The 13,455-nt window shown below is 30.7% G+C and overlaps 1 protein-coding gene across 1 annotated transcript in view; it reads left to right on the top strand.

The window, feature by feature from the left end:
- Positions 1-13,455, top strand: part of LRRIQ1 (leucine rich repeats and IQ motif containing 1) — a 238,671-nt gene that overhangs the window by 136,986 nt on the left and 88,230 nt on the right. The window contains 5 exon segments of the mRNA XM_017880705.1: positions 4,524-4,613; positions 5,273-5,394; positions 5,912-6,007; positions 6,256-6,338; positions 12,641-12,742. Of these exon segments, the coding sequence (XP_017736194.1) occupies positions 4,524-4,613; positions 5,273-5,394; positions 5,912-6,007; positions 6,256-6,338; positions 12,641-12,742 (493 nt within the window).

Below are 13,455 nucleotides of genomic sequence, written 5' to 3'. Positions count from 1 at the left end.
GTGGCTGCATTTTTAAGTATACCATTCTCTTTTTTAAAGTGAGGCCTTTTGGGACCTTCTTACCTTGTTAGTCATTGAATTCAAGTTGTCCCACCCAAAATGGGAATTATCAAGCCAGTGAGTGCCAGTCATTTAGTTTCTAAAGGAATCAAATAGAATGACAATAGTGCTTTTCCATAGGAGTGTACCTGGTTACTGTATCAGAAAGGCTGCAAATACAAAACCAGAAGTGATGTCTCCAGGTGAAGGCTGCCTCTATTGCCAGTTACATATCTATCCAAATTCAACTTCATTTTCAATATATAAGTAATAAGTACATTTGATAACAATTCTCAAGTAGCCAGAAAGCTTTCCAAATCCTTGGTTGTAAGTTAAAGAATATCTGAACAGAAGGGTTTTTTTGTTTTTTGTTTTTTAATGTATTTATTTATTTTACTTTTAGTTCTGGGATACATGTGCAGAACGTACAGATTTGTTACATAGGTATACGTGTCCCATGGTGTTTCGCTGCACCTATTGACCTGTCCTCAAAGATCCCTCTCCTTGCCTCCCCATCGGCCAACAGGCCCTAGTGTGTATTGTTCCCCTCCCTGTGTCCATACGTTCTCATTGTTCAACTCCCAGTTATGAGTGAGACCATGTGGTGTTTGGTTTTCTGTTCCTGTGTTAGTTTGCTGAGGATGATGGCTTCCAGCTTCATCCATGTCCCTGCAAAGGACATGATCTAATTCCTTTTTGTGGCTATGTAGTATTCCATGGTGTATATGTACGACATTTTCTTTATCTAGTCTATCATTAATGGGCATTTGGGTTGGTTCCATGACTTTGCTATTGTAAACAGTGCTGCAGTAAACATATGTGTGCATGTGTATTAATAGTAGAATGATTTATATTCCTTTGGGTATATACCGAGTAATGAGATTGCTGGGTCAAATGGTATTTCTGGTTCTAGATCCTTGATGAATCTCATACTGTCTTCCAGAATGGTTGAGGTAAATTACATTACCACCAACAGTGTAAAAGTGTTCCTATTTCTCCACAGCCTCGCCAGCCTCTATTGTTTCTTGACATTTTAATAATTGACATTCTGACTGGTGTGAGACAGTATCTCATTTTGGTTTTGATTTGCATTTCTCTAATGATCAGTAATGTTGAGCGTTTTTTCCTATGTTTTTTGGCCACGTAAATGTCTTCTTTTGAGAAGTGTCTGTTTATGTCCTTTGCTCGCTTTTTTGATGGGGTTGTTTTTTTCTTGTAAATTTGTTTAAGTTTCTAGTAACTTCTAGATATTAGACTTTTGTCAATTGGGAAATTTGCAATTTTTTTCTCCCATTCTGTAGGTTGCCTGTTCACTCTGATGATAGTTTCTTCTGCTGAGCAGAAGCTCTTTAGTTTAATTAGAACCCATTTGTGAATTTTGGCTTTTGCTGCAGTTGCTTTTGGCATTTTCGTCATGAAGTCTTTGCCTCTGCCTATGTCCTGAATGGTATTGCCTAGGTTTTCTTCTAGGGTTTTATGATTCAAGGTTTTACATTTTGTCTTTAATCCAGCTTGAGGTAGTTTTGTATAAGGTGTAAGGAAGTTGTCCAGTTTCAGTTTTCTGCATATGGCTAGCCAGTTTTCTCAGCACTGTTTATTGAACAGGAGATTTTTTCCCATTGCTTGTTTTGTAGGGTTTGGTGAAGATCAGATGGTTGTAGATGGGTGGTGTTATTTCTGAGGTTTCTGTTCTGTTCCATTGGTCTATGTGAGTAGAAGGCTTTATTAAGCAACAACTGAAATTTGTATAAATTTGCAGTGGTAAGCACGATATATTAACATACATTTTAAAAAACAGTGGTATATTTATAACTCTTAGCCAATTTCTCCTGACATTTTGAGATTTTATTTCCCTCAGCATACTAGGTAATGCCAAATCTATTTGATATTAATAAGCTTGAATTCATATAAATTCATTGTCTTAGTAACATATTTTGGTTGTGATTATATAATTGCCAAAAGCATCTTTAACATTTTATATAAAACCTTCTCTTTATAATTCTAGAAATTTCTAAGAGATAGTAGTTAAATAATTGTTCTGGAATTCTATAAAAGTTTCTATAAACTTTCTTTTCAACCAAAAAAGCTATTTTCAAAGTTTTCTGTACTTTTAGGTATGAATTAGAAAATGTCAATTTTCTCCAGACTTTATATAGCCTTTCCAAGGAGGAGGACTCTATCAACATCTCTATGATGTGGCAAAGAAGTTTACTGTGCTTTGTGGGATCTTGTCCTGCTGAAGAGAGACAACAGCTGGATTTCTAGAGAATACAAAAGTAGATGGTTTGGCAGGTGTTTAAGAAAATAAAATTTTAAAAGGCTGTTTGTATAAAACCAGTGTAAAAGTCAGGCCACTTGCCTGATAATGCTGGTCCTTTTCCATAACCACTCATCAGGTGGCACGTTGCCTTTGTAATATTGTCTCCTTCACATTTTCTTATCAATTTAGCAGTTTTCAGCAGAATAAAATGCTAATTCAATTATAGCTGATGTATTGTGGGCCTTGATCTTCCCTGAGATATGACTGGATTTTCCTTTTCACTGAAAATAAAATAAGTTCTGAATCCTGTTTACAATTTTACATCAAATAAATATTTCCATCCCCCCCCTTATTTTAACAGAACAGTCATTAGATTTATTTGTCATTCATGATGAACTAAAGAGAGAATTTTGATTGTATAAATCAGTGGGAGTTTACTGAATTACTAGCCTGATTTAACAATCAACCAACATAAATGGCTTAAATATATTAGAAATAAATGGCCATATCTTTTTTCTATAATTTTCCAAAAGTACCAAAGCATATGTGTTTCCTTTTATTTTAGAGTCTCCCTGAACTGTAGCCATCGTTTCTAGACTGCCATTTTCAACCCTTTTCTTTCTGTGAGGATGAGAAGGAGGAATACTCATGGCTGTGGTGAGAGAGCTTTGTCTCTCTCTGCCTCTTTCTCTCTCTTTTCCAATAGCGCATTTTTTTATTACAAATATTGAATTATTTGCCAATACTGAAATTTGAATTTTTTAATTGACAAATAAAAATTGTATATGTTTATTGTGTAAAACATGACATTTTGAAATATATATACATCATAGAAAGGCTAAATTGAGCTTATTAACATGCGCATTACCTCACATAGTTAACATTGTTTTGTGATGAGAATGCTTAAAATTTATTCTCTTAATGATTTTCAAGAATACACTATATTGTTATTAACTGTAGTCACCATGTTATGCAAAAGAGCTCTTGAATTTATTCCTTTCATAAAACCAACAAATAGCAATTCTTCAACCAAATATATATTAAACCATATATAACTGTGATATATATATATATATATATGTTAATATTTGCTACCTAGAAGAAATGTAACAGTTGATCTGTCTAGCAACTGAGTAGAGGCGCACTATTTACATCACATTCAAATGGTGTGAGTTTGAGTAGGTATCCTAAGACTAAATTTGATTAAGTGAAATTCTGTCATTGCACTACCTTCCTAGAGTCAGTATGTTCTAGGCCTGCCTTTCCAATGGTCTTTCAAAAGGCAGTCAAGACACACTGCAATTGTGTAAATGAAAAATTGCATTTACATCCCCTCAGAATAAATTATTCTAGTTTTAATGTTTGATTATTTTAGAAACCTTTTTTAAAAAATTGGTAATTCTAGTATCTTCTTTTTTCCCAAAATAAAATAACAGAAACACAGAAAGTTAGCTTCTAAGCCGTATTATATATTCAATCAAGTAAAAAAGGCAGATAATTACACCCTAAAGTTATGACAACACTCAATTATATTCAGCAGGTTTCGCATTGTAGAAAAAGATATAATACATTTGGATAATTCCATAAAATGAAGAAAAATGTTTGAAAGGTAAAGAGAGAGGGAGTTTAAAATAGGGATTTCCAAATTTGGGCTTAAATTTATATTTTTGTTATTTGAACAGTTGAATTAGAGAATAAAAATCAGGGACCATGTTCCTTGTATTGTTTTAATCGTTGCCACAAAGTATATTTTTTTACTCTATTCAGAAACTTTGTGAAATTTAAAAAAAATTAAGAAAAAGCTGGTTTATAGGCTGTTTATAGAAAATTGATACTAACATATTAAAATACTATAAATTTTCAATAGTGATGTCTGTACTGTAAAGAGCTAAAAAAATGACTTTACTCAGTTCCATCTAGATTTGTCTCAGAGTCATAGTTACAAACAGTTAAATACACTGAAGAGTCTGCACCTCATTTTTTAGAGCATTCAAATATTAAGTTTTCACTTTATCCAAAACTTAGAGATGAAAAGTCTTATCCCATTTTTAGCATGTTTTCATTAAACAGATGAATATCATCTCACAATAGTACATAGAAAATTTCCTATAAATAAAAATTCTGATATACTTTGTCAACATTTGTAGTCTATAAGATAATTTAAAAGAAACATTGTAAAAGTTATGTAAGCTAAATTACATACATTTTTATATTATTTGTGCAGGCTGCCTTAGAAGAAGAGTGGCTAGCATCAGATTCCACCCGCTTCCCTTCACAAACACTGCTTCTTTCAAACCAGCTGCATTGGCCAAAGGTAACATGTCATGGAAACTTCTGAGTCCTCGATCTTTGCTCATTTCTAAAGGTTATGCTATGTTGCAGTGATTAATAATACAATTTATTGACTTGAAAAACATAATTACTTTTAGAAGCCTCTGACTTCCTCCTCATCCCCAGATGTAATTTTTCATGTAGCTTTTCTTTCATTTGCTCCTTTTTTTCTTTATTTTGGATTTCTTTCAACACTTTATTTCACAGTAGCAAAAGAAAAAAAAAATGATATGCTTCAGCTGCATATTTGGCAGTAGACTAAAATCACTGGTTGACAGCACTTTAAAAATACAAAAATATGCATTAAGAGGGCAACAGCTGAAGATTTTCAGTCAGAGGTCAATGGACTGTAATATCTGTTATTTATTTGATAATCTTTGAAGTTTTAGTTTTCTGAGATTTTTTAAGATCTTTACAATTAATCATTTTCTATATGAGAGCTATCCCAAAAAGCATAGTTTCCACCACTACAACAAAGGACATGTATAATATATTCCATAAATTTCATTTTATTATAACTTTTAATTTTATAATGAGTTTCCCTTAGGAGGCTATTTGGTAATATGCACGTAAAGTAATACAAAATAAATGCTAGGATTTTAAAATTTACTTAACACTTACTTACTTTTTTTTTATGAAAAGATTCCTGGAAACTTAAAATGGGATGATACTTCATTTAATTTACCAAGTAATCCAGCTCAAGCATGGTTATGTAATGACAAAGAAAATTTGTCTTCTTCAGAACACACACAATTTAGTGGCAGGTAAGCTGAACTACTGTTTGGAGAATCAATCTGTGAATAACAACAGTATTACATATCTTACAAAAGTAGTACAATTATAAAACTAGATGTGAATGTACTTGTTTAGAAAATGGAACATTTAGTACTAAAAACTGAAGGTCATGAAGATTTTTCAGTGTAAGAAAATGAATGAAGTAGGTACATTAAAGCAACTACAAAATGTGTATATCAGACAAATAATGTAATTAATTATTGTAAACAAGTGGATCTTTAAATACTGCTATATAGGTACAGATAATAATTAGACTAAAAATTCCAGTGCTGCATTACTTTTGACAAAGAAATTAAAATATACTTCAAGTAATTGAAATGTAAACATTTTAAATTAATGGCAGACTTTTATTGCCTTTCAAGATAATGTTTTTTGCTAACTTAGATTTTGTTTCCAAGTTTGAGACAACGTAAACAGCTTGTAGTTTTAAAAAGTGCTGATATACTTACGTTGATTTAGTTAAAAGTGGTTTTTTTCTATTGCCAGATCAGAAAATAGAACTTCTTCCTGGACACTTGAATCAAAGACCAGTAGAAAGAGTTTGCTAAAATCTGAAAAAGAAAAAAAAATTTCAGAAGAATGGTATGTAGTCAATTTGACACTAATAAATTAAAAAATTGAGAGACTGCTAAATGTCCAAGACAGATACTTTTCAAGATTTTAAGAATACCTACATCAGTTTTTAAGAAACTATCCATCTGATTAATTTAGTTTCTTAAATGGTAATTCACATTTATTTTAGTATGCTATATTGCATGTCTATATGTATATGCATATCTAAATATGATCTGGATATTTATTTTACTTTATTATATTTAATCTTTTAATAGGGGCTTTAAGGACATTTCTACAGCTCAGCAAATGTTGAAGAGGGCACAGAAAATGCAATCAAAGAAACTAAAGAAAAAAATAGGTGAGTAGTTAGTGCTCTTTGAATAATAACTGTGTGTGCAAAATAGAAGATAATTCCTTTAAAATATATTTTATAAATTATGTTTAATAAGAAAAGTAATGAATTCACAGATAACTATGTCTAAAATAATTACTCTGAAAAAATAAACTTAAGAGAAAATTATGCTATACCATTGAATGACTTATACTCTTAAACACTATTTTTACTTTTTTCACCTCTTTCTTATATACTTTGATATTGATTGTTCTATCTATTGTGTACTGAGAATTATAAGTTGTTTTAAAACAGGTTCATTTTTGGGAAATGTTGACTCTAAAGAGCATCTGCTTCATTCCTTATTCTTTTGTGTGCTTTTACATTGCTTGATTATTCAATAAATTATACAAATTTATCAGTTCCATGGATTTTAGCTATGAAGATTTCATTCACAACTTGAAATCTTGCAAAAGCAAAGTTTATATATTTTATGATTTTGTAGGACTTGGGAAANAGAACATGGTTATTTGTATTGGTTTTGCATTTCTTTTGTACATCAGTTTTTTTTTAAGTTCTTATTGTTAGTAAGAAGTTTCCATAAAAGACTTGTTACTCATGAGCAGTGCAATAAATGTACAGTTTTCCTATAGATCTAGCTTATGGAATCATATGAAAAAGTATTTCATAAAACTATTTTTATCTTTTTCTATTAATTATATTTTAATTATAATTCAGTAAATTCTAAGACCCGGATATAAATATAAAATTTTAAAACAAGTAAATATTGCAAAAGTGCTTTTGATATTCAAGGAATAACTGATATTTATTCACGCATCACTTCACTTACTAGCCATTGATAAATTACTGGTGATTTATTTTTATATTCAGAAGTGTTCAACTTGTGTATCTTATTGTTATATTAGTGATATCTTAACTTTTACCTTTTGTGATAACTTATTTTATTGAGTAGTAATTTTTTCAGATTTAAAACATTAACATTTCAAGCATTTTTAAAGAAAATACAAACACCATGCTTTTTAATTTGTTTGTACCTCCCACACTCTCATTTTGTAAACTCCTATTAAGTTCATCAGGCTTCTCTGAACTGAATGCTATGTGGTGGTTACCCAGTGAAATAGTAACTACAAGCTCTTAACGATACTGAGGCTCTCAGTTCTCTTGATATTGAATCTAGTAGTGTAAATCAGGTAGTTTGATAAACTCTATTATTGCTTTGATCATCTTCAGCAGTATCAGAAACATTCTTTAAACAACATTTTGAGAATAATAACAATTTCTGAAACTCCTGGGGCAAGTTCAAATATCAGAGGTGGCTTAAGAACTGATTCAACCAATATTCAATAAATAATTATGACATAGCTGTATTCAAGGAATTTTGCTAGGCCCACTTTTAAAAGTATTTGTAACTTTTACAATAAATAGCCTCCAGTAGTGAAAGTAGAGGAAAAGCTTAGCTTGTCAGACTCGCCATACGATTCTGTCTTTGAAAAATACATAGGTCTTTCTTGCCAACTCTTTTAATTGAGGGTTGGGGATGAGAACATTTTTGATAAAGCAGCATAGCAAGTGTTTTAGCAAAAGATTCAGTAAGGAATATATGCTAGTACATAAAAATCATTGTTTTAATGGCCACGACTAGACATAATTATCAGGCAAAATTAAACCTTTTTTATCAGTCACAAGGGGCATGGCAGGGTAACAAATGAAGGAGGATAACCAGACGTCCAACTTAATGACCACGTCTTTAACCTAACATTTTGGGTTAGGTTAAAATCCTAAATGGCAATTGTATAATATTTATAGAGATTATTACTCTAATAACATGATTATAATCTAAATTGCACTCTTATTACTGTGTAAGATTTTGTATCTCTATGTGTCACTTTTGTTTTGCTTTTTAAAATCAATATATTAATGAAACTAAACATTTTGTTTAAAACATGAATGCTGAAATGTAAAATTTAGTGATAAGTTTTATATTCTCCTCACTTTTTTTCATTCTATTCTTCATTCACAACAGATATACAGATTAGAAACATTAAAAGGAGGATTAATAGTGAAAAGCTTGAAAAAGAAAATCTGGGAGATTTTTTCTAATTATCACATTTTGTCTATCTTCTGTTCAGTTGATAATGTAGCACTTACTTCATTTTGTATCTCTGAACAAATTATTTAAGATTCTGTGCCTCAGGTTTTCTTCTTATAGAATAAAAAATGTTTAATACTTTTTCCAGTTTTATAATTAAATCGATCTGTGATATACCATTAACTTACTTGCATCTGTCTCAAATAATGACCATAATTTAAAATTTTTTACTAATGAGCTAAAACAATGTTTTAAATGTCTAAATTTGGTTAAACACTTAAAGATTTACTAGTACTTTTTAAATATACTTGGAGATATATATCCTACATAGACAACTTGCCAACTTGAAAATTTTAAGCCACTAGAGGGCAACATCGTCTATAAAACTGCTGTGACACTAACTAGATCTATTGGGGTGGGGAGCATGGCAGGAGGGGTGTCAGAGAATAGGAACAATTAATGTAATAAATTATGTCCTACAATCTAACAAAGTAGTAATCCTCAAGGAAATGGAGCATAATTGCATGAAGTATGGTAGCTTTAGTTCAAATTTCTGCCACCGAAAACCTTCGAGCACTCAGTAACAAGCACTTCATATTTTCTGTTTGTATTTTGTACATATTTTTATCAGTTAAGGGATATGAGTCAATAATATTTTATTTATTTAAGATTATTTAATTTAAGAAAATTAAAATACAGCAAATAGCAGAGGGTCAATTAATTTAAGAAAGTAGAATGTAATGGAATCAGTTGCAGAGAGAGGGAAGAATACGAGGAGGCTCATTAATGAAGAGGCAAGAAACTGAGGAAAGATGTCGTATGGACAGCTACTAGGGGAGACTTAATATTGATGACTTCTATTGGTATAAGTGAGGCCATCTGATTAAAACCGGAGGAGGTTGGAGAAGGAAGAGGAGGAATTGATTGGAAGCCAAGGGTAAAATCTAAAATTGTGAGGAGCTGTCATCACTTATACAGTTTATGTTTGGGTTATGGTGGTTGTTTTTCCTAGTGAGTAATTGCTTTTAAACTCTTGATTGGCATAAGCTTGAACCAATAATAACTGGTCTTGTGTTTCTGGGCTTTTTGTTTGTTTGTTTTTACCGTTGCTTCATGCACAGAAGCAGTTTCAGAATTTGGTGATCTGTGTTGAAATTTAGCAGATATCCAGGGAAGTTTAGAATTTAGTCATGCAGTGAAGAAGATCCTGTGTAAGGTGAGAGCAACTGGTTTATTGAAAACATGCAAGATCAATAATCTCACAGTACTGAGTGTAATTGGTAGCAAGACTGAGATGAGGTGGATGCAGAAAAGGAGTGGGTGTTTGGTTTTGATGTGGAGCACTCTCAGAGTGCTCAGAGAGAATGGGGTCTGAGTATAGGGATTTTGGTGGAGAGTAGCTGGTAAGAGGTTTAAGGAACATAGGACGAATAAGTAACATGGATTTTCTGCCAGGAATTAAGCTAGCATTAAAAAAGACTAATGTTTTTCATGTCAAGTAAGCAATTCATGGGCTATAGCAAAGCAATCAGGTTGCAGAATGATAATAAATGTAACTAAAGAATGTTAAGGGGGAGGGACCAACAGGGAATAGTATAGGCAAAATTCCACCAAAATGAAGTTTATTCAAGATTTATTTTGTTTACCACATTAATTTCCAGAAAGATTTTACAAGAATTTTGATCAGATGTTACTGTGTTATGCTCTCAACAACAAAAAGTTAATAATAAAATTCATCTGAATATTAAGATCCTTGAGGGCTGAAACACCCTTGACATCTCAGACCTACTACCACCATGCCTAGCACCTGGTAGATATTCAATGAATGTCAATTGATTCAAAAAAACTAGATAAAAGTCACTAATATACATTTTACAATATATGTGTGCATTTTAGTCATGTAAATATATGCTTATATTTGGGCAAGTTTAAATTAGTAAATATACTCCTTATAAGATGATGAAATATTGCTAGTTATTCAAGCTTATTTTACAGCACTGCTATATTTGGCACCTGCAAAAAATGGGTAATAATAACCAGATATGTATGTAAGAAAAAAAAAATACTAAAAACAATGAGATAAATTAGAATTATAGAAATTAAAAGGTATTGTACAAGAAATTCAATAATATGGATACTTTAATGCTTAACTAAAATTCTATTATTTAAATGAAATAATAAACTGTTAAGTATAGAGACACATGCATAATAGGGACATGGTTACTTACCTAGGGGTTTCTTGAAACATTTTTGAACATCAATTTAATACCTATTTACCCAACACTGGGCAAGTCATTGCTGGGAGATACAAAGATTATGTTTAAAAGGCAACATAGATCTGCTGTTGATTATCACAGAGGGGTAGACTTAAGTGTACAAAACTGACTTTATAATGAATAAAAACGTGTCACAAGCTATAATGTTTACAATTGGCTTTTTTTTTTTTTTAACTGGGTTGTGTTTTTATTTATTTATTCATTTTTTTATTGAGGTAAGAATACTGTCTTATTACCAGTGGTATTTTCAGGGACTATCAAAATCAAGTGTTTTTTTTCTATCTAAAAGTACTATGTGTCTTACTTCTTATAATTATCCCTTTGCAATTTGAATTAATTCAAGATTAAATCCATTTATGCTGGTGCAATCAGAATGTTTTAAAACAAAAAGATATTGATAATGTAACACTCTTTATTGCTCTTGGGAAATAAAATTATTTTGAGTAAATTGAGCTAGATAACCTTTCTAAATATTTTATACATATTAAATTATTTGACCTTGATAACAGTATGAGGAAAGTATGGTTGTTTTATTATTTGGCCGAGGAAATGCCAAAGAACTTATAAAATATCCATAGCTTCTGTTCAGTGCACTGTGTTGAATGAAATGGAGCCAATTATGGTTCTATGTATTTTTATATATTGCAGTAAATTTTAAGAAGAATGTGAATTTTTTTCTAAGAATACAAACGAAATATTTCATTGTTTATGTCATAATTATGTCTATTAGCTGTTATTTGTTGAGAACTTACACTAATGTGTGCATGGGACTTGATGTTTTACACAAATGATCTCGTTAATTTGTACAGTACTACTAGTACTTCAAAGACAATATTACTTGTGTTGGACAGAGGAAGAGACAGAAAGTGAGAGCAGTTTTTCCAGAGTCATACAACTAGTAAAAGTTGGAACTGGGATCTAACCCAGGTCTGCTGAATTGTGATGTTGTCAGAAAATACATACATCAAATAAAAAGGCAAGAAGAGCAAGAGAGTAGAGAGATGGTTATAAGGTACCAAACAGTTCGTAAGCCCATGGTAACGTCTTTCCTCATTGACTAATGATTCTTTCACATGTCATTTTTTGTCAATGACTTAGATGATATATAATACTTATTTTATGAAATATATAAACACAGATTTTTATTATTCTTACTGATAGTTCATATTGAATTAATAAGAAACATTTAATAACTATGACATCTGAGATTACATATATTAATACTTATGAAATGTACCTAAACATCGTCTGACATTTTCCCTAATCTTGAGAAATACAATCATTGTGAAAAATGTAAATCATACTTAGTAAAGACGAATTGTTACTGGAAGACTAATGGAAATTGTCAGGTTGCTCATGCTGGAGAACAGCTATACAAATACTATTTATTTTTTCTACTTTAGCATTTAATTAAAATATGTAATTTGGTATTTACAATGTTAAAAATCTTGTTTTTAAATTTAATATATCATGTATAGTCTACACTCACAATCTGTTTTTTGTAATATAATAGATCTTGAATATTCTTGGCTTTGAATATACAAGGAAAATTTATACATCTTTGTTATCTGAAAATACATTAGGGCAAAAGAGAAACCACTATTTTAGGTGTTAAATTAATGAAATAACCTTTCCTAACTGTTTCTTATTCCATTAGTTGTCTTGCTTCCATCTTTTATATCCCAGCTCCCCATACTTTAGATGGAAAAGTAGAGTATTTCTATTAAGTATTGGCTATGTGTTTAATCAGATAACCAATAATATGTACATAGTTGACTACCTGTCCATGTTATGATGCTTAATACAACATCATCATCAATTTCATAGAGCTTTGTAGAGTGGATATTATTTTTTTTAACACCACCATATAAGAAATATGTGGCCATTTAGAGAAGGAATTAACCAAAGATGAACTTTGCTCCTTTCCTGCTCATTTTGTCTAGATTCCACTGTGCGTCTATCCTTATTCAAAAACAATGAAAATAAAGTGTCTGTTCCAAACTCATCAAAGAAAGTACAGCCCAGAAGAGATGGTTACTTTGAAGGTATGGCTTAATAACAGATACATGGAGCGGTATAAAGATAAAGAAAGATTAAAAGAATTGTATTTATAATAAATTTTTATTTCTTAATGAATCATAAAGTATGTATAAAAAGAATTATGTATAACATATACTCGAATAACTCAAAGTATGGCTCTTAAAGCTGAAGTGCTAATTTAGTGTGCTGAAATATTGATATAGTAACTGAAAATTTGTATCAATGTTTACATAAATTTTAATTTTTTAAATTTATATATGAACATTTTATAATGCTGTATCATCAGTGACATTAATGTTATTTAAATTTTACGGTGACAGATATATTAGCTTGTATCAGTGGAAGTGATCACATGTTGAAATGATATTCTGTTTACTGCCAATTTACATAAATTGTATTAAGCCCTATAAATTATACTCAGGAATTTAAAATATTTTACAATATTTGAAGTTTGCCCAACTCACTGTTGCGGTGAAGGATTTGCACATCTAGGCAGTGATAGTTCTGATTATATCTCTGATGTCAATATTCAGAACAAATATGAAGTTAAATTATTAAACAAATATTTAAATGTAATAAAGTAGCAAGCATGATGCAAAACAGTGCAGCAAACATGACTTAAAATGTTTGCCATCTGCTTTCTTTTTAATACTAATGTTTTTTAGTTTTATACTAAAATTTATGCTAAATTTTAGTATAAAAATTTATACTATAGTAT

This window comes from Rhinopithecus bieti, unplaced genomic scaffold (genome assembly GCF_001698545.2).
Source record: "Rhinopithecus bieti isolate Rb0 unplaced genomic scaffold, ASM169854v2 scaffold_11966, whole genome shotgun sequence".
Classification (NCBI taxonomy): domain Eukaryota; kingdom Metazoa; phylum Chordata; class Mammalia; order Primates; family Cercopithecidae; genus Rhinopithecus; species Rhinopithecus bieti.
This window is presented reverse-complemented; position numbering and strand designations above follow the sequence as displayed.